The 20197-nt window shown below is 47.6% G+C and overlaps 1 protein-coding gene across 3 annotated transcripts in view; it reads right to left on the bottom strand.

Annotated features, from left to right (window-relative positions):
* CACHD1 (cache domain containing 1) overlaps window positions 1-20197 on the bottom strand; it is a 95325-nt gene that overhangs the window by 39605 nt on the left and 35523 nt on the right. For all 3 annotated transcript variants that reach the window (XM_035333796.1, XM_035333797.1, XM_035333795.1), the window contains exons 3-4: window positions 12036-12184; window positions 4188-4294 (exon numbers count right to left, since the gene is read on the bottom strand). In XM_035333796.1, the coding sequence (XP_035189687.1) occupies window positions 4188-4294; window positions 12036-12184 (256 nt within the window). The remainder of the gene's footprint in view (window positions 1-4187; window positions 4295-12035; window positions 12185-20197) is intronic.

The raw sequence follows: 20197 nt of genomic DNA, 5'->3' as shown, positions 1-20197 counted from the left end.
ACCAGCAGGCAGCCCCGAAGCCTCCGGCCTCGCACAACGCGGCACCACCTGACCCCAAACGCGGCTGCAGACAGAAGTTGGGAAGAAGGAGCATGAGAGCATTTGAAATGATCATTCTCTCTCATAACAAATATCTAACAAAACAAAAAGGACTTTTAGAGAGAAAGCCCTGTGTGCTAGAGTTTATAAAACTTCAAAGGGAATGCGATATGATAACACTTAGCACTTCTAGATACCACTTTACGTCTTCAAAGCGTAGTCAAATCATTAACTAATTAATCTTCAAAGAAAAGCACAGTCAGTAAAAAAAAAAAAAGGAACTGCTGAACATAATTGCTCATTATAAGAGTTTCTTACAGTCCTCTCCTTCAGCATTATATTTATGGAGCTGCAGACCTCACTGTGCTCGCCAGGCAAATAAGAGAAGTTGAGTTTTCAGTGAAACACACACATACTGCAGCTCTTCTCCAAGAGGAACTTCTGTTCAAAGTCATCATCATGGAGATACTTTAGTGATGCTCTGGAACAGCAGCAGACAGGGAATGAGTTTAGCGTCCAAGTAAAGACATCCTCCGACTCCCCAGACCCACGAGACTTATCCAGGACATTCTGAGTCAAGCTGCATTCTGGCTCACGCATTTTCTCCAGAAATAAAAGCCTGCAGCTTGGACCCGATTGAAATTCTGCTGATGGCACGAGCCAGGACTGAGCCCAGCTCACTCCCTGGGAGCTGTTTGGACTCTGAAGGGCAAAGAAGTAACAAACATCACGTAAAGGAGGGATCCCAGCTTCCGAGCTTTAAAAGGATTTGAGCCAGGAGTTACCACCCCCTCCCAACACCTCCCGACTCCTTTACCTCACCCGAACTATCAGCTCCAAGCCCAGCAACGTACGGAGCACGACCAAGGCGTGATCAAGACCTCGAATAAGGCACAGACAAAATCTGTTGGGAAACGTGGTCCCAACCCCGCATGCTCCTGGGGAAAAGCACTCTGCTAAAGCTGCCTGACTTGAAACAGACACTTGGGCGTTTTGGAGGCTGAGAAAAAGGAAGATTTACTGGTTCCTTGTTTATTCAAGAAGATAAAGCAATCTGATAACATAACGCACGGGCTCTGGGCAGAGTTTTGTCATCTAATAAATAAAGGGCTACTCACAGAGTGAGGGCAGATCTCTTAATCTGACTGACTGAAGCCTGCGATTCCCCGTGAAGAATAAAGACTCGCTCCTCATCTATTTTGTAGTCATGGCTAAAGGCAATCCAAACGGAACACTCGAGCCAAGACAAAAACAGAACCTTTTCAAGGAGAAAAAAAAAATGACAACCACCAGCACACCGCCTTATCTCAAGAAAACAGTGCCCAAACTGGAATTGAAGGGCTGGGAGAAGAGAAGTACATCTATTTCTTTCCTCTTCCTCCCTTCTCCAAGATCAGGTTTACCTTCTGTGTTATAAAAGTCCAATTGAAAATTACAAAAAATGTTTATTTTTGCAAGCTTCACGAGCTCCACTGCCCCTGTTTAAGGCATTGCTCTGACTAGCAGCCACGCTGGTTGTCTGCACCACGGGCTCTCCGAGGCTCGGGTCCTGCGGCTCGCGGTGCCGATTCCATCCCGTGCCGACACCTCCAGCTCCGCCACGCCAGCCCCGCGCTCCGACTCTGTGCCTGGAGCCAGCCAAGATGAGCATTTAAAGAACTGGCATCGAGGCCCAAGGCGGCAGAGTTAAATTTACGTCTTGCTGAGAGCTTTTTATAGGCCAGATTATTGCAACTGCAAAATCCGTGCAGGGAAAGAGGGCTACCCGTGGGGATTTTTTTACATTAAGAATGAACCAAGCGACCCGTTCAGGAGGACAACCCGGCTGCCGGAGCTGCCAGCCTTGTTTGGGAAACCCTGAGCAAACCAGAGCAGGGTACAGGAGCTCCTGCTCTGGGAGCTGGGGCAGCAGAAGGCTTGCAAACCTCAGCCCCATCACCAGGCTGGCATCCCCAGCCTGTCTAAGGTCATCTGTGGTTACAAGACTCTAAATTTTTGGGGCCAGGCTGCCTTTTTGGCACGGTAGGTTGTGGCCTGTGACTACACAAGCAAGAGCTCCAAACAGCACCCACACGATAACCCCAACAGTTTGGCAGGGACACGCGACGTGCTGCTTGGGCAGCAGGCGATGGCAGCCCCGTGCCAGCCCAGAGCCAGGCCAGCCCCACATTTCCCGGCCGGGGCAGCAGAGCTGAGGCACGTTAGGTGTTCTCACCTGAGGGACGGGGAAGGGAAGGTGAGAAACCTCACCTAATGGACTTCCAAACACCTCCAGAAAAGGAGGTGAGGGCTAAGGGTGCTTACTGCTTGCAGCTCTCCTGCGGAGAACTCAACTCGGTGTTTCAGCGGGTTTCACTCAGCATCAGCTGGCGGTTCTCAAAGAAACCTGTTTCGGCCTCATTTTTCAGCACCAGCCCACTCTTTCTGTTCCATTTCTCTCTCGGGGCATCTTCTCACTAGTAGAAAAAATCCCACCAAAGGCCATGCTTGAGGAAAGCCAGAGGAGAGTTGTTCACTGTCACCAAGCCCTGCAGCATTTCCCTGCTCTCACCGGCACTCCAGTTCCCTTGTTGTGTGCTGCCCCGCGCTGCCAAGGCCATTTCAGGAAGCTTTCAAGACGGAGGCAAGGGCAGAGGAGGCACTCGAGTCTCCGTGGTGAGTCAGGACAGCGAGAACTTGCGCTCCCTTTGTTTTTGTAAAAATTCAGAAAAAAACGTAAATGTTTAAGGGAAACTCTAGCTTGGGTTATTTATTTTCCACCGCTCAAGGAGAAGGAATACTTCTTAATGCATTTTTTACATGGATGTTCTGCACTATAAAAGCAGAGAATGGCTTTTCTGTTTCAAAGGAGCAGTAAGCGACCGAGTCAGTGATTTGCTTTTACTGCCGGGCCTGAAAATCTGCTTTCCACAATTGTTCTGCTTAAGGAACAATTGAACGTGATTCTGAGCATTACTATACTACTAATTAGTACTTATTATTGTTATTATTTATAAAGAGAGCTTGCAAGTAAAACAAAGGCCAGTAGAACACAGTGAACAAAGACCGCACATCTTCAGGATGAAAACCACCGTACAAATTATGGTGATGAGACGTGTCAGGAAATCAGCTTGTATGGCCTGCACCTGTATTCAAGATGTCATACAGAGTAGATGGGGCTAAGCATCTATATATTTATGTATATATTCATCTCATTTTATCCTTTTTTTTAATGCTCTGTGTGGGGTAAGTATAGAATGCTGGGTCTGGTGCGTAAACAGTAGGGTTAAAAAAAATCAGCATTTTGTTCCAAAAGAGGAGTGAGAATTAAAATAAAAAACTTTCTCTCTGGAGTCTGCATCACTTGTCAAAAAACCAAACCAAGAACTTCACGCTAAATGAAATCCTCAAGCAAAATCTGCAGTGCTCTCTAATTTACAGCGCTAAGCATAAAAAGCTGAAAAGCAAGAAAAAACAGCTGGGCAAAACCTGAACCGTGACAGAAGAACCTGAAAACCACGTGTTCATTTCAGTTGGCTGTGTAAAAAAATGAAAATCAAAAGAAAAAAGCAAACTGTGCCACACTGCAGAACCAACAGCTCGATTGCCCAGGGATAAGTCACGTGCATTTACGGGTCTGAAGCACATTTCCAGCTCTTCAAGTGTGGTAAGAAAACAGGTTGACAGTCAAGATAGAAACACCCTACGACAAAGAAAGGGAGTATTTTAGAACGTCCTTGTATTTTGTAGTTTTGGCACGTCACTGCAAACACAGCCTCACATTAGCTGAGCTCAGCTAAGAAGATCAGAGGAACTTCTTTGCTTGGCCCCATCAGGAGCCGACACTACCGATGCCAAAGCAGACAGGCCTAGGAAGGGAAGTGCCTTGGAAGAAAAAAGAAGAAAAGCGCATAAACCACAACAAAATTATCCATGCTAGGCTGGAATAAAATCTTCATGACATTTTTATAAAGCACTTAAGACTAAGGGCATACTTTAGGTATCATCTTGCCATCATGAAATCTCAAATTAAGAGCATTGTGACAGTTTCAAGGAGAAATAGCTTGTTGCTATGGCAATCCGTGCTAATTCCCTATGCCAAAGGAAATGTTACAGTCCAGTGGAAAAAACCTGCAAGAGAAGGAAAATACCCGAGGCAGACTACTCACCGGAATTTAAATCACGCCCGGGATTGAAGGCTCTGCTGTTGACAGTGGTGGACAGTCTATCGCAGCTGATCGTTCTAGACACGTTGGTGTTAAAATTGCCATCGAACCTGAAACGACAACAGCGGGATCAGCAGAGCAGCCATTACCCATTAAACACCCCCAGCATCTACAACGGAGATAAATCTTTCTGAAGGTTCAATGGAAAAGAATTAGTTGTTTGGATACTCCAACGTGACACGTGTTGCTAGGGTCCACGACAACTTGTGAAACCCAAGAGGAGGGGGGATAAAGGCGTCACGGCTGGATGGCACCTGCTCCCTAACGTGATACGTCGCATTTTGCCTCTCAGTACTCCCCGAAAGACAGAACCAGGGGAGACTGAGCCCTTTCATCTCGATCTGCAGAGGTTCCAGCTTGGCAACAGGCCGAGCATCCAGGCACGCCATCAGCACCTATATTTTCTCCATCCCTTTTAAAAAACATACATGAATCCAACACCTCTACGAAGAGGATTTCCTCTTTGCGTCCTTGGGAAAAAAAGTCTAGAAGTAGATCAACACAAACCCGTTTTCTGTAGCAATATTTGAGGATTTACATTCTGAAGAGCGTAAGGAATTTGAGTCGGAAGTTTTGTTACATTTTAGTAGGTAAAATAATTCCAATACATCCCTAATTCTAACCCCAGAATCATCTAGGCTGGAAAAGACCTTCAAGATCACCAAGTCAAGGCGATAAGTAACTCAGCATGCAATTTTAATGACAACAAAGCCTAATTAAACCAAGGCCTTAACAAAATAAAAGGGCTTTTAAAGGTTTTGAAGTAACTATAAACATTTCTGAAGCTTTCAAGGACTTAAAGGCGGTTTTGTTTCATTTACATAAGGCCAATTTTGCTCATTAAGAACTCTGTGACCTTGAACCCTTGACGGCATCCGGCTTACAGTTCACGGACCTCCAGAACCATTTACCTTCTATCAGAGGTTTTTCCTACCATCAGTTTATTTCTGAGAAATCACAGCAAACTGCAAGTGCAAATCGTGTTTTGGAAGAGGAGCCTGGCTCGCCTTGCTGGAGTGCCGATAAGAAGCAAGTCTTGGAGAGAAACCGGGCAGAACAGGGGGCTGTTGAATACCGTCAAGACCGAAATAGCAAATGACAGGACATATGGCTGTGTCAGAAGATACTACCTTGGCCACAGCACGGACGTGTTGTATACACACTCATCATTTAGTTGCTTATCGTCAACTGCGCAGAGATGTTTAACCTGCGGTTACCTTTTTTACGCCCGTGTATACGCACAACCAGAAACGTACGCGCACGCACAAAGACACACGTGCTACAGCACAGGGGAAGCCCAAAATACTGGGAGCAACGCTGCTGAGGACAAGCAGCACCGCTCTTCTGGGTGAAAGCTGTCATTAAGAAATTGAAATCCAGGAAGATGGAACTAGTTCAACAAGCAAGGTGCCCGGTGAGATGGGAAGAGATGCATCTTCTTGTTCTGAACTTACAGGGCGCGTGCCGTAACGGCTGGGCTTCCCAGGCACGACAGATAATTAGACAACGAGCTTCTAAACCATCCCGCTAGAGCAACAATCAACAGAAACAAAAACTGAGCCCACAGACAGATGGAACTGGTTACCACGAGGAAATATCAAGTTATGACCACAGGAAGCGAGCCTTTTAAAGCAAACTAAATCTCTCCTAATCCGCTATCGTCTTGTTCAGCCCAATTCCAAGTAATTTCTTCCCAAAGAAACAAAGCTGAGGCTGCCTCAAGCCAGCCAGACCCAGGATCTGCCCCATCTCCTGGCTATGGGACCCTCGCATGCGGAAGCTTTTATGACTTGGAAGAGAACTGCAGAGAGAAAAGAACTTTCCTGAGAACTCGGTACTCAGCTCCTGAATAATTTCCCGAACCACAAATAATTTCTCTTACGCAAACGCGTAACAGAACGTCAGACACTGACTTCTTTGGTCTTAACATCAAATTAAGTATGATGACTTCTGCAGAGCCACAAGATGTTTGGTTTTACATGGCTACAGCCCACGAGAGCCGTGGCTGTGTTTGCAGAAGCCCTCTTAACTTACCTTCGGAATACACAAAAATAAGCATCACTGATTACAACTCTTTAATTTTTAGGATCTTCACTGCTGTGTAGAAACGTCATTGAAAAACAAGTTATCTCCTTAAACTAGCATGCTTTAAAATTGATTTAATCAGTACTCAGAAACACTACATACATTATCAAGTAATTGTATTGGTCTTTAAAAGGCCAACAAGGCTGTCAATGGACAGAGGTGGAGTTACTGAGGCACCCATGTTTTTTCCAGCTCCTACCAAGCAAGCAAAAGTTGAGTTGTTTTTTTGTTGGATGGGAATCCCAGGATTAAGCCGAGCTGATGAAGGATGGGCTGCCCAAAGAACACATTTATCTTCGGACAAAACCAGCTGGGGAAGAGCTAGAGACTGCAAATTACACCTCTCGGTGCTAAAGAAATAATTCCAAGGAATACTACGGAACGAACTCTGAGGGAGGGATAACGACTTCCCAGGATGTCAGCTAATTGCCCCAGTGCTCCCATCCAAATCTATTAGCAATGGCAACAGGCTACCTCATTAGCAATTAACGTCATGCGCGTCTCAGAACACCAGCAAGAAATGTTGGGGTTTAACTCAGAATCATCCGGAGTCTTCCTCTGCTCCTGATTTTATTTTCTGGCAAAAATCACCCCTCACACTCACTGCAAACAGCACGCGCACCCTGCCGTCCAGTTCTCACGCCGCTCAGACTTGAAGTTACCAGAGCGAGAAGTTGCATTTATCCGGATTTATAACATCATGCAAAAGATCAACCCAGGCAAGGCCTTCAGCTCTTCCCGGGGAGTCCTGTGCTGCCACCAGGAAAGCCAAGGAATCGTTTCTAAACAATCAGCAGAGCTGAAGGAAAGCAAAACGTTACCGCAGCCTAGGCCAGCCCTCCTTTTTCTTGCCAGAGCTGACATATGACAGGAGGATAAAGTGAACGGGAAAGTGATATAAATAAAGCACAGAATTCTTGAAAATGCCACGAATTAAACATCAGCCCTCAGACAGGGCTGCTGCCCTAGCGCCGGGCTCCTCCAGCCTGAGCCGTGAGGGACACAGCCCGCCCTAAAGCTGACTTTGGGGTTTTTGCACCTTGCAGAATGGAAATGGGCTGCGACACGCGGAGCTGGAGGGGAGCAGCTCCTGTCACTGGTGGGGGACCAGAACAGGAGCCGCACCGAGGCATTGTGCAGCCAGCTGATATTCCAGCATTTGTTGACCATTGATCGTGCTGGAGAACCTGGGGTGTGCTTTTTTGGCTGCCTTGTTTCAATTGAGAAGGGGCGATTAAGCAACCTGGTGATCCTCACCATTAAAACAGCAATTAAAGCAAAGCCTCAACACCGCAGCGTGTTCGTTGCGCTGAACTCGTTTAGAGGCTGCACCTGCTGGCGTGACCTCCCCTACGATGGGCGCACGCGATGCACATTCTCAACAGGAGCTGTGCAAATCTTCACATCATTTAGATTGGAAGAAGTTATTAAAAATCAGTGCTTGAGGTTTTGCAGACACGTATCGATCTCCACCCTTTCTCTGTACAAAAGGGACTGAATTTTAACAGTGTTTCTCATGTAATTTTAACGGTGTTTCTCATTTCTGCCAGCAGGAAAGACGACAGAGCGGACAAAGTGAGGACCAGCTGTCTGACCAAGATCTCAGTTGCAATTTGGCCCCAAAATCTACGATACCATGGCCAAAACTTAGGGACATCCTCCAAAATTCTTACCAGAAGGAAAAACAAAACCACCACCACAACCCTCTGGTCAGATGTCATTAGTTTTTGTATAAACTCAAACAAGAGCCAAAAATAAATAAAAAAAGCCCCCACACTGGCTGAAATCCACCCCCCTTTCCCTGCCTCTCTCTAAAAATCCCTTCCTTCTGGATTCACTTTAATGAACAACTGATCGAAACTGCATCCCGAGGGAGCAAACAGAGCCGCGACTCCCACTTTGATCTCTTCCCCATGGAGAAACGCGCTCCCTGCCTGGCTTGCAAGATGTTCACTTGATTGACGTTTGCTCTGATGTGCAAACTGCTTTGAACTTCAGACATTTAATTCCCATCAGGCTGCACTCATTTTTATTCTCCTTCAACAGGATTTACAAGCAGGAGATCAGCAAATGCAGAAGATAAAATGAATTTGCAGAAGCTTTGAATCTTACATCAAAACAGCGCTCAAGTGAGCTCCAATTGGATTTTGCTCGGCCTGACTTTGCAGCGTAAATCAACCGCTTTTGTACGGTTGCAGTTTAGGGAGAAATGGAGGAGCTGCGCGCAAAAAGGGCATCCGGGCAGCCACCGCGGGGCCCACGCTGCTTTGAGACTCGTTTTGTTCTGTCCCGGTCCATTAATACAAATTTCCGGATGGTTTCGGTATGCAAATGAAATGAGGTAAAGTTCACTGAGAATTGCGCGTTTCCTTTGAACTGCTCAGCCAGGTGCATTTTCCTGAGAGCAAGACGAGAGCTTCACTCACGTGCTTACGTACTCAGGTAGAGCAGGAACCATCTATTTAAGCAGAGCATTGGAAAAACAAAGCTTCCATGAACAAATTCAAGAAAAAGCTACCGATGATTCAGTTCGCCACTTCCTTACGGCATACAACTTGCTCTAATTATTTCAACTCCTGCTTGACGAAGTCGAAGTGGATTTATTTGTATAAAGACAGGAATTTGTCCACGACAGGGATTTCCTACCTACCTGCTGCAGCTCCCGAACACGACCAGGCAGTGCCAGGAGTGGCCCAGTGCAGGCTCCCTACATCTTCTAGAATCCCACATGCATTGCTGCGCTCTGATCCTCTGCAGGAACAGCAAACACAGCTTAAATTTCATCGGAGTGCGGCCCACCCACTTCTCCTTTGGAAGTGCAGCTCTTAAGATACTGCAGCGGCTGAATGGATGCCCGTTATCTCCCACTTGACTGCTCCGAGAGCAAAGATAAACACCCAAAGAGCTGCGATAAAACCCGAGCGGGTTAGCAAATATTTAACCATCTGTTTCGAAAGGAAAAAGGCAGACCACTTCTGACGGCGCTATCGCGGTCCGGGAGTAAATGATTTTCCAAAATCGCTTTGTAAGCTCGCTTCTTCCAACGGCTCGAGCAGCGCGGGTAGCGCAGCGCTGCCCAGCGGTGTTTCACCACCAAATATTTCTCCGTTCTGCTCCTTTCCCAACTTTAGATAAAGGCGTTCCTCCAGCACTTGTCGACGTTGTTAGACAAAGAACCGAAATAGCTTTCCAGCTGCCTCGGACCACGTGCATTAGCAGCAGCAGCGCTGAATGTAGCCAAGCGCATCTTCAGGTCACCGTGAGAGTTTTCCACGAGCGCCAGCGGTGACGCCCGTGTCGGGGAGCAGCGAGGGGGACGCTGCCACCTGCACACACGAGGTCAGAACCGCAGAACGTCACGGGAGCGCCCTGTTGGGCGCTGTTTCTGTAAGGTGTGTACTCCCAGGCGGTGCCTGCCGCGTCCTCGTGGCGTGAGCGTGCCTGCAGCTTCCCTGGTGAAGCCACTCCTGCGGACACCCACTGCTGGAAGCCTCACAGCTCCTCCCCAGAAGCTGTTTGTACACCTGGTAGGTGACCGCTCCAGCATTACACAGGCAGCCACACCCTTTCCTTCCCTGCCGTTTTATTTTCCTTTACCTGCAAACCTCCAGCGTAAGTCACCCGTGTGACCTACTCGTGGCCATCCAGCCCGACCCCATTTTTACCCGTGCAGCCACTCCAGCTGCCGTCCCCAAGGCAGACAACACAGACCTGCAGAATGCTCCCAGAACAGCTCCCCCAGCCCCCTAAGCCCTTATTTAGATGCACTTTTGCCAAGAACCCCGTGGGTTCCCACTGGGGGCAGGGCAGCAGCAGGCACTCGGCAGAGCCCAGCGGCAGCTGCACTTCTCCCTGCCTGCTGCAGCCCCATCTCCCCCCACACACACCAACACCAGGCCCTGTTTCTCTGTATGACTTGCAGACAACTTCCTAAGGATGGCAGTGGATATTCTTCCAGCGGTCTGCTGCGCTGCAGTTCTTCCATCAGAACTACCTGCCTGGTCCTTGCTGAAGCAGTCCGGAAGATCCTGCAGACTGATCCAGTAACCGCTTCAACGGATTTACTCTGATCAAGCTAACTAAATAATGGACATCACATTGTAAAGCCCAGATGAGGAGCTCTGCAAACAGAAAATTCACGTCTGTGCTTTGCCAGCTGTGAGCTCCAGTTCGGATTTCAAGCTGCTTTCTGTGAAGGTTCCTCACGCAGGCCCACCGTCGGCAGGAACATTCCTGAAGGCCTTCCAACCTGAGCCATTTCAGAGGACCAAGTGAAAAGAAACGCATGGAAGTTCCCAGACTAAGAGCACTCATTTTTTTATTAAAAATTATGCCATTGGGACAGAGGATGTGTGTTTCCTCATTCCTCCTCTTCACCTGAAGGTGTTACTGCTGGTGGTCGGCTCCTCCATGGAGGTATTGGACAGCTGGGAAGTTTTCATCCTCAACTAATTCCTGACCTTCCTACTAACGCTGCCCAAAGCCTGGCCATTTAGCACCAGATGCTCTAGCATTTTATGCAGCCCCTCTGTCCAGCAGGAACTGCACTGAGACCACGAGATTTACCCCACAGCCACAACCAAACAGCAAGGTACTGCTTTCTTCAGAGCCACCTGAGGCTTAACCCTATCCACGTTTCTTCCTTCCATGCCAAGCAAAACAAACAGAACCCAAAAAGCATCCTCTCTCTCCATACACAGATTGATAACACACACTTGAACGCAGTGAATATTTTAAAACCTTACGTAAATAAAGGTTAATGCTGTAATTCAGAAAAGATGAAAGAAAGCTGTCATTAAGAGCTGTCTTATAAAGTTAGATTACAGAAAATACTTCTAGGATTTATTACCCAAATTACCTTCCTCTCTTAAACGTTTTTAAATCAGAAATGAGTTATAAACAATGAAAACACACTCTGTATTCAAAGTTTGCAGTGTATGATAAATGATGAGAAAGTTACTCTTGTTCTTTCCTAGCACACACGGAAGCGTTTAAAATGTTGATGGTTTAAAAGGAACAATTACACTGCTAGTGGAAAAATCAGACAGTCCATCACACCTTCCTGCAACCAGGAAACACACAGACGCTCCTGCAAACACGCAACAGGATACGAGGTGATTAAAGACAACCAACTGCCTGGATGGGGGCTATGCAGAGCTCTTTAAAAAACGAACTGCAAAAGAACAAACTCGGTTTTCAAGCAATGTTCTCGGTTTCTGGAAATCTGCGTATCAAGCAGCAGCGAGTCAACTCGATTAAGCTGTACCGCAACACTTGTAGCATGTGATGTACTGACCAGCTCGTGATTTTGGTTACTGCCCTTCAAAGGGGAAGAAAAAGTCCCATGACCAGCTTCAGAAGAGTTATTCAGCCTAAGTAGGGTCTCGGAGCAAAACAGGTATCTTGGATACAGACAGGCTCATTTGTTTGTTCAACCCTTAATTGCATGAAATAAACTTTCTTGCGTGTGTTTGTGTTTTGTTTTACGAGCTATCACAGCGGAGCCCAGTGCTTGTGAGCTCCTCATTAAACGTGTGTCTACTAGAAGCGTAAGAGCAGAGGAGGACAGGCCAAGGAGCACCTCTGGGGTATCGCTTTCCCCATTTTCTCAGGTGATCAAGACTACCAGAAAATATACGCTACTTTGCAGAAGAAAGCTTCATCTTTCTCTTCACATATGAAGTCATGTCAGAAATCGGTACTTACTCCATCATAGAGGGTGGAATAGTGCAGCAGTCCTGGATTGCAGTCAAGGGCGACGTGAGATGAGCGGTGTACGACGCTTCTACTACTTGCTTGTTGCGATTCACGACATCCAAGTAGCGGTTAAACTTCTCACGGATTTTTTTTGCCAACTGAAAAAAATAAGAAGAAGATGAAAATTCAGCCAGTTTCTTCGCAAGACCACGTTCCTTGTTAAGAAAATTGAACAGAAAGTAAAAACCACCTAAGTTAAAGCTAGCAGTTGGCTGCCTTGCTCGCTGTACTCCCTGTTCGGCTGTCTCAAGGTACGGTAAGTCAGGTAATTAATAATATTGGCCACAGAAAGCAGTATATTTAATTAAATCAAGTAATTTTGCCATCTAGTACTTGAGTGCTGAGTTCTGCATGCTTGAGGAGTGAAGTTTTCATTTTACCAAACTTTCCTTTCACCAACCTGGCCCCCAACAGGGCTCTGCCCATGCTGCTGCGCTCAGCACGAAGCTCCAACACGACGCCCTTGCGAGGTCTGACGAGGATACGATGGAGACTAAAACAGACTGATTTGTGCTCTCGGACTCCTAAGCAAAGCCCAAGTAAAACCCCCACTGTTACCCGCTGTGAAAATGGGGCTAAATATCGTACAGCCTCAGGAGCAAACAGGCAACAGCGCACCTGGCAGAGCACCGCATGTATTTAGGAGCAAGCTCAGGACCCGGACAGCTCAAATACTGTCATGCACATTTTCTCTTGGCCAACCGTCTCCTCAGGCAGGTCGATCGGTGCAGAAGGATTTCGCAATTCCTTTCACGTACTTCTTTTCACTGTGGTTCGGGCAAAACGAACCCTCCCAGTTCTTGCTTCTGTCTTTGCCTCTCCTGCTGCCTTCCTGGGGTGCCCCAGGGACCGAGTCGAGCATCTCCCAAGCGAGGCTCTGTGCAGATCCAGCAGCTCACCGTGGCTTGCCCCAGGCTGCAGCTATTTAACTACGGTCTAACTTCAAATAATAAAATGAAGAATCTATAATTACTATTATAATCCAACAGGAAAAAGAAGGCAGCATCTCACAAGACGGAATTATTCCGCAAGGTTTTTGTCCCTGTGACGGAGGCGGCCTCTCACAAACCAGGACACGGTTTGGAGGTTGCCCTACGTCCTGTACCAGCAGGCAGTCACAGTTCTCTCCTTTCGGAAAGTAAAGCCGATCAGCCTGGCGTCCTGCCCCAGCAATTCTCAGACCTTCAGAGATGAGCAACTGCTACAAACTAATTCTAACTTCAGAAATCGCTGATTTGTGTACATTTGCCTCTTTCTTAAACGTGTCTTTTAAACATTTCTTTTAAAACAATGAGATCACAGGCGTGTTTTCCATCTAGCAATGGTGTTTGTGCAAACATGCAGCATGGGCTGGCGGCTGTGCCACCCGAGCTGGGGTCACAGCCCTGCTCTCCCCGTGCCCAGCGACTCCGAACCAAGGCTGAGAGGCTGGGGGTGCTGCGGGGGCACGGGGCAGGACTGCTGCTGCTGCCCTGCTGCGGGCAGGCGCTTGCTCGTGCATCACCCGAGGCACTTCACGGCGGGCCTGCCTCATGACTTGCAGAGAAAAAATGGAAGGGAAAACTTGTGGCTGTTACTTGAGCGGCCGTGACAGCAAACGCAGCCACCAGGGAGCATCGGGCTGTACGAGGAATGTTTATTAGGGCTTTTGCTCCATCTTTCATTCAAGGTTAGGAATAACTAAAGTAGGCTGGGCACACAGAAAGCTTGGGCTGGCGCACTCGGCGTGCTTTTCACACCTACACCGTCATCCCCCACGTGCACCCGAAATGAGAGAGAACGCTCTCTGAGCAGCATGCTGCGGTGCTGAATACTCGGAAATATTTCATCCTGCATTTCTGCAGACTCTCAGGGCTGGGTTCATTTGTGAGTTCACAGCTCCCACCCGTCCTGCTCTGCTCCTCCCGCACGCCCCAGCTCTGCCAGCCTGATCGAGCGGTGCCGCAGCGTTTGTGCACCCAGACCCACGACGGGTTGTGCCAGACCCCCTGGCTGGCCAATGTCTCCCCTACCTGTTATTAACAGGCCCCTTCCCCACGGTGTACTTCGTTAGGAGAATAACGAGGCCCAGAGTGGTAACAGCCATGGGCTGGCCTCCACTGTTCCCATCGCACGCTGCAGCTCAGCGGCAGGTCTCCGAGGGGCACAAGCATTTACAGCTCTTGCTGACCAAGCTCCCCTCTCAGTTTGGGTAAACGAAATACTTGGGCTTAAGCACTACGTAGTCCAGGTACTTGGATCTATACACTTCTTTCTTGGGTTCCCTATTTGAAAGCTCTAAATGGGGAAAGAGTTTCCTGAAGAAGGAACCGCGTGTCCCTCATTAGCAGAGGGAAAACCAACGTGGAACATGAGAGCAGAAGGAGGCCCGCCTGCACTCGCTGCCTCTCGCTGATAAACGCCTCCTGCACGGGGCGAGATTTAGCTACTGACGAGCTTTCACCGTGCAGGTTGTGCGATGAAAGCTCCCCACAGCCTCTGAACTCACCCTGCCGGGCAGGGCCTGAGGATCCGAGCGATCTGTTGTCAGAAGAGCCTGCACCTCAGAGGCTGGTAAAAAGCAACTGCTTCGTGCCTAAACTGCATCTCCCGCCTAAGGCCCGCCGAGTGGCTCCAAGTCATGACATTGCCTTTGTTAAACGGGCTCCAACGCTTCAGCAAGGGAACCAAAGCCCCCCCGTGCTACCCGACCAGCCAGCCTGCCCCCTGATACTGAGGATATGCTCCCAACAACCAGAACAGATGAAAACCAGCTGGCTCGGAACACGCCATTAACGGTGAGATGATCCAAAAGCAAGTTTTTCATTGAGAACTCCTCCCCATGCTCAAATCGCGTTAAGACTCTAAGGACAACACAGCAATCAGCTGCAAAATTGCTTTAAAAACGGTTCGAAGTCATCAAATCGAGATGCGTAATCCGCATGAAGCCTAACAAAGCTAACTTCAGTTTTCTTCCATAGCTGGGCTTCACTGGAGCACAAAGCATCCTGAAAGCCAGGACAGCGTGCAGCCATTCCAGCTCGGGGTGATTAAACCAGCAGCAAAAACTACCACACGTTTCCCAGCTCCTCACCTCGGCGCTGCGTGCCCATGCACGCACACACACATCATTAGCTCGGGAACATCATTCAGCTTGCAAAGGGATGCACTCGGCTGTTGGAAGAAAAGCTGCAGCCTTAAATCAGCTTGTTATTTTTCTAAATTAAAAAAAAAAAAAGAAGAAAATAAAAAGGAAAAAGAAAAATCCTTCATCCAGAGATCGCTCGCTGCTTTTCCAGCCCACGCCCTGCCTCTTCCAAGCTGCCCAGAACTGCACACTGAAGGGTGCAAGAGCTGCGCCACGTTTGTGGCCAAAACTCAAAGGTACAGAAGGAAAGAAAGGACAAATGACAGAGGGACAGAGCTCTTCAACACAAAAACATCCTAACGGGGCTATTTAAAATATTTTAGAAGGCAAAAATGGAAAGCTGTGTCCTCAATCAAGCACCTAAAACGGATGGAAGCTCACATGCCAGAGCTACCCAGGGGCGCAGACCGGCTGGGACAGACGTTTCCTGCTCCTGCAGAAGGGCTCAAATCCACCCGGTTTAATGCAGGCTAAAATAAACCCGGATACCTCGAGATTGACATAAAATGCTCTTATCCTCGGGTCAATTCTCAAAGTGCTCTTCATTTAAAAAACAGAGGGAAAAAAAAAAACCCTTGCTCAGCATTCATTGCAATTTATTTATTTATTTATTTTCCAAGCTGGATTTTTACCTTTTCTCCCTAATTTTAAGAAACTGGCTACCAAGAAACGAGCGCTGGCTCCAAACAATGCAGCCATTAGCTCTATTTTTTTCCCCCTTTTTGGGGGCTGGCGTGCAGCCAGCGCCTTTCAGTTTGCAGCCAGGTTGGACGGTAACACCTGTTCCTATTACGGCAGCACCCATGGGTAATGCACTTCAATTGTCACCATCTCCACTGACAACCTTTCATCACCACATCAGTGAGCTTCCCTAATCTTCCCAGAGACATTTTGCTCATTTGCATCGCTCCCTGGAGCTTTGTTAAAGCCTCGCTCCCCTCAAAGCTCGGCTGCTCTGAAGTCTTCCTTTTTCAGGGGGCGCGGAGGGAAAGCAGAGCTCCGAGGTTAGGTTTTAGTTCTGGCTGCCTCTGAAAAGCCGAGGGATTTTTCATGTTCTCGGGACTGTATATAAAATATGTATCAACGAGGCTGACAGGCACGGATGCCCTAACGGACTTAGGGGGGATTTAGCGCCACCAGGCTCCTCGGGAAGCGCTGCTCGCACGCTAACGAGTTCAGGCAGTGGGTTTGTTTTTAAACCCCATTTCTGAACCAGCAGAATCTGGAACAAAAGACGTCCATCCCACACCCCCCTGCTGCATCACAACATCACGGTGCTAGGGATCCACAGAGCCCTGTTCTAAGAGGTTTTTCCCATACTTGTCCCCAGCCTGCTGGGCTCCTAAAGAAGCCGCTGCTGCTGTACAGGCTCCGAGCAGGGTCTTGATGTCTGCAGAAAGGACTCAGAACCACCGCCAGGTTATTCGTACGCCTTTGTATTAACTTCAAATCATTCTTCCTTCTCTGGATGATAATTAAAATAATCTAGATCATTGCAGCAGGAGACAGAAAACTACTTTCCAATACACATTTCTTCCAAGGAAACGGCACTCATTTATGGCACTCCATCCTCCAGTAATTTTAGCAAGGTTTCCCAAGATGCACCAAAGGAAAGGGATTTCAAGTGCGGTCCACAACAAAACCTAGAGAACGGACCACAGTTCCCGTAAGTTATTCTGAAGAAGCGTTAAATGCCGTACATATCGCCTTTAATCACAAGCCTCATGATTAACCAACGTGAAATTCAACATCTTGTGACCATATCGTGGCTCCCAGCCTGGGAGATGTCATGCTTAACAGTAAAATCTTGATTTTTCACCGCGCTCGTTTCCTTTGGAAATTTGAGCCGTGTCTGCCAACAAGGGCCGTGCCCTGAGTGACACGAGACAAGTCAGGTGCTAAAACATCGGGAGGCCGCAGAGGCTGTCCTTTGATTGTCACTCGGGTCATTAACAGGCAGTGCTGCCATGTTGCCCCCACCCTCCAGAGGAAGAACCGCAGGAGGAGTCCCCAGCAATCTCACCAACTATTGTTGGAACAAAACCTGTTCCTTCTTTTCTCAGAACAGTTCCAGAAATAATTTTTTCACAGGTTGTGTGGAAGCCCTCCACGAATCCAGAAGATGAGAGCAGCCCAGGAGCACTGGAACAAATGGGGGAGCAGCAGTGATGACCAAACTCCCAGAAGCCAAGTCCAGAAGCGCAGCATTTCAATTGGTGGTAGAAAAATAAAGCACCTCAAGCTTTATTTATAAACAGCATAACAATCCAGCGAAAGAAACCCAGAATATCACCATCTGGGAGTTGTATTTGTCCAATGTCTTCCATGGGACAAAAAGCTAAGATAGTTTGCAAAGAGGCTCTTTAATCTTTAGGGAGTTCTCCCCAGTTCAGTGAGCACCTGTGTGTGACCGCGTCTGGCAGCTCCCCGTCCATCCCTTAGGGTATTTTCAGAAGGAAAGCTGACCTTCTCTGGAGGAGCTCCTTCCGTAACAGTCACCAGAGAGCACCATGTGAGTTACCACCTCGGACATCCCTGAGACCCCTTCACAAGCACACAACCACGTGCACTTCACTCATGCGGTGCTACGGATCTAAGAGCAACTCAGAAAGGCGCCCTACCTACCATCGAGAGCGCCCCAGCAGCTGCATCCCACTTGTGCCCCATTTTCAATTACCGTAGCTCAAGCATGAACAACACGCGCCTCCCAGAACTCGCCCACGTGTGACAGCAAGATCAGTATCTGAAATAATATTGTCCATCGGGAGTGTAGGACCAACGCAGACAGAGCTCCGCCAACAGTGGATCTGCAAACTTGGATAAGAAGTTCTCCAGCAGGCAGTAAGAAATAAGAAGTACAGATCGCTGCTCCTTGTAACACAGTAAATAAGGAAACACAAGTTCTGCTTTACATTAGGTAACGTTTCACTTGATGTCTGAATATTTTAACCATTTGTTTCAGCTTTTATAACTCTGAAAAACACGTATCATCTCTGAATTAAAAATACATTCTGCTGTTCTAACAAGAACGCTTTGTTTTTCTCCAAAAGGCATTTTGAGGCAGGCGTAATCCAAACAGTTCAACCACAAGTCACTGATGATTTCAGCTTTCAGAGGTTTATTTATTTAAGATATGCTCTTCATCAAAAAATCCTTTTGGTAACCTGGTTCTATTAGAAACAAACACGTACACACACAAATATAAGTGTTTTGCCTTAAAATTCTGTTCCTGAGCCTCCTAACCAACTTCCTTCAGTTCCTGAGCAGCTCCTGGCAGCTTTACACAAATTGATTCTCTAGGCTACTATGGATGTTTTTAGAGCTGGTAATTATGCTCTGGATGAGCTAGCAGGAAAGGAAATGACTTTTCTAGCTCCAAATATAGAAGTTAAATAGAGACTAGGAGCTATTAAATCAGGTAAAGCCCGATGACAGAAGACATATCACACTGCTAGCGCATTTACTTATTGCAAACTAAAGTCCTTCCTCTGTCCCTGTCCTTCCCAGACTTAAACTTGAGTGACTATGCCCAAGAATATTCCAGCAAGGCAATTTTCAAGGGACACGTGTGTCCTTACAACTGGCCATCTCAGCTAAAGCAGTCACCAGGGGCGCACGGGCAGGCTCTGTAGAACCAGAAGCAACCACACATTTGTCTCTGCAGGGATGTCCCTGCGGAGTGCCGTGGCCCGACCGCGCTCCCCCCGCTGCAGGAGGCAGGGCAGGGCTAAGGGCTCGGGATGGGCGTGCTGCTGTCAGACTTCGGTTGTGTCATCAAGACAGAAAGGAGGACAAAGAGACAAGGCCACCTCTAGGAGGAAGATTAAAATTAAATAAATCTGTTTTACTGTGCATCATTTCCTAGGCTGGTTTTAAACCTAGAGGTATTTTAGCCTGGCTCACAAATACAATCAAAAGGGAACCCAATTGGAGACTGCAATAATTTGCAAGGCAGGAAGGTTCAGGCAGTGGGGAAGAGGGCACCCACCTGGTGAAGCAGCTCCCTGGAGCAGCCCCTGGGATTTGTGCTGCTATCGTGGCTGCTGCACTCTCAGTTCTCTGGCTAGAGCTCAAGCAACAAGACTTTCTGCATGAGGCCGCTCAACACACACCTGCTTGGGGCTGCTCCGCCATCCACTTTCCTCTCCCGTTTCCAGTGTCACGCTCTCTGTACTGCAGAACCCAGACGTCTGGCACGATGCTGAACGCACGCTGCCTTCCCTGAAAAGGGCTAACCTAGACTAAAACTAACCATTTTCCACCTTTTTACATCATGAGTTCACACCACCACAATTTTCTTAGCGTATGAGTTCTGATACGCAAATAACTGTCAGGAAAGGTATTCAAGTTATTTTTGGCAACTGTCATCCAATTTTTAATAACCTATTGAAAGTGAAAAAGGATACTTTGGAAAGCAATCCTACAACTCTGGACCTTAAAAGTGTAAGCAGATTAACGTCAAAAGGTAAACCTCTCCCTGTGTGGCACGAAGAAAGCCAAGCGTATTAAATTGTTCGGCCTGAAGGCCAACAGCTGTAGTTTTTCCCCTTTCCCAACAAACTGAAAGTCATTATTTACACAGTTTGGTATATAAAAAACCAACCCACACAACAATCCAGTGGCCTGCCAGACAAAAATCCCAGCTGACAAAACCGTACTTAATTGCCTTCGGGTATCAGTTGCTAAGGAAATGTTAATGAATGGCAAAAGCAGGAAAAAATGACAGGGGAGTGAAATTTGCTTACATTTGTTTGCATTTGCTCAAGATGTTCCCCTTCGATGCACTCCTCTTACTCATAAAACTCGGTTACATCGCTTGTGATTCATTAGGGCTCGAAGACCCAGTTATTAATGAAACAGAAGTGCTCAATTATTCTGCTATCCACTTCGCCGGTGAGCTTTTAACCGCAGTAATTACGCTTCACCGGGGCCTCGTTTTTCTCCTCTGACAGCTCAGAATTCATCACAGTACCTACAGTGTTTA

This window comes from Oxyura jamaicensis, chromosome 8, assembly GCF_011077185.1.
Source record: "Oxyura jamaicensis isolate SHBP4307 breed ruddy duck chromosome 8, BPBGC_Ojam_1.0, whole genome shotgun sequence".
Classification (NCBI taxonomy): Eukaryota; Metazoa; Chordata; class Aves; order Anseriformes; family Anatidae; genus Oxyura; species Oxyura jamaicensis.
Note: the sequence above shows the minus strand (reverse complement) of the source record. Positions and strands in the feature narration are given on the sequence as shown.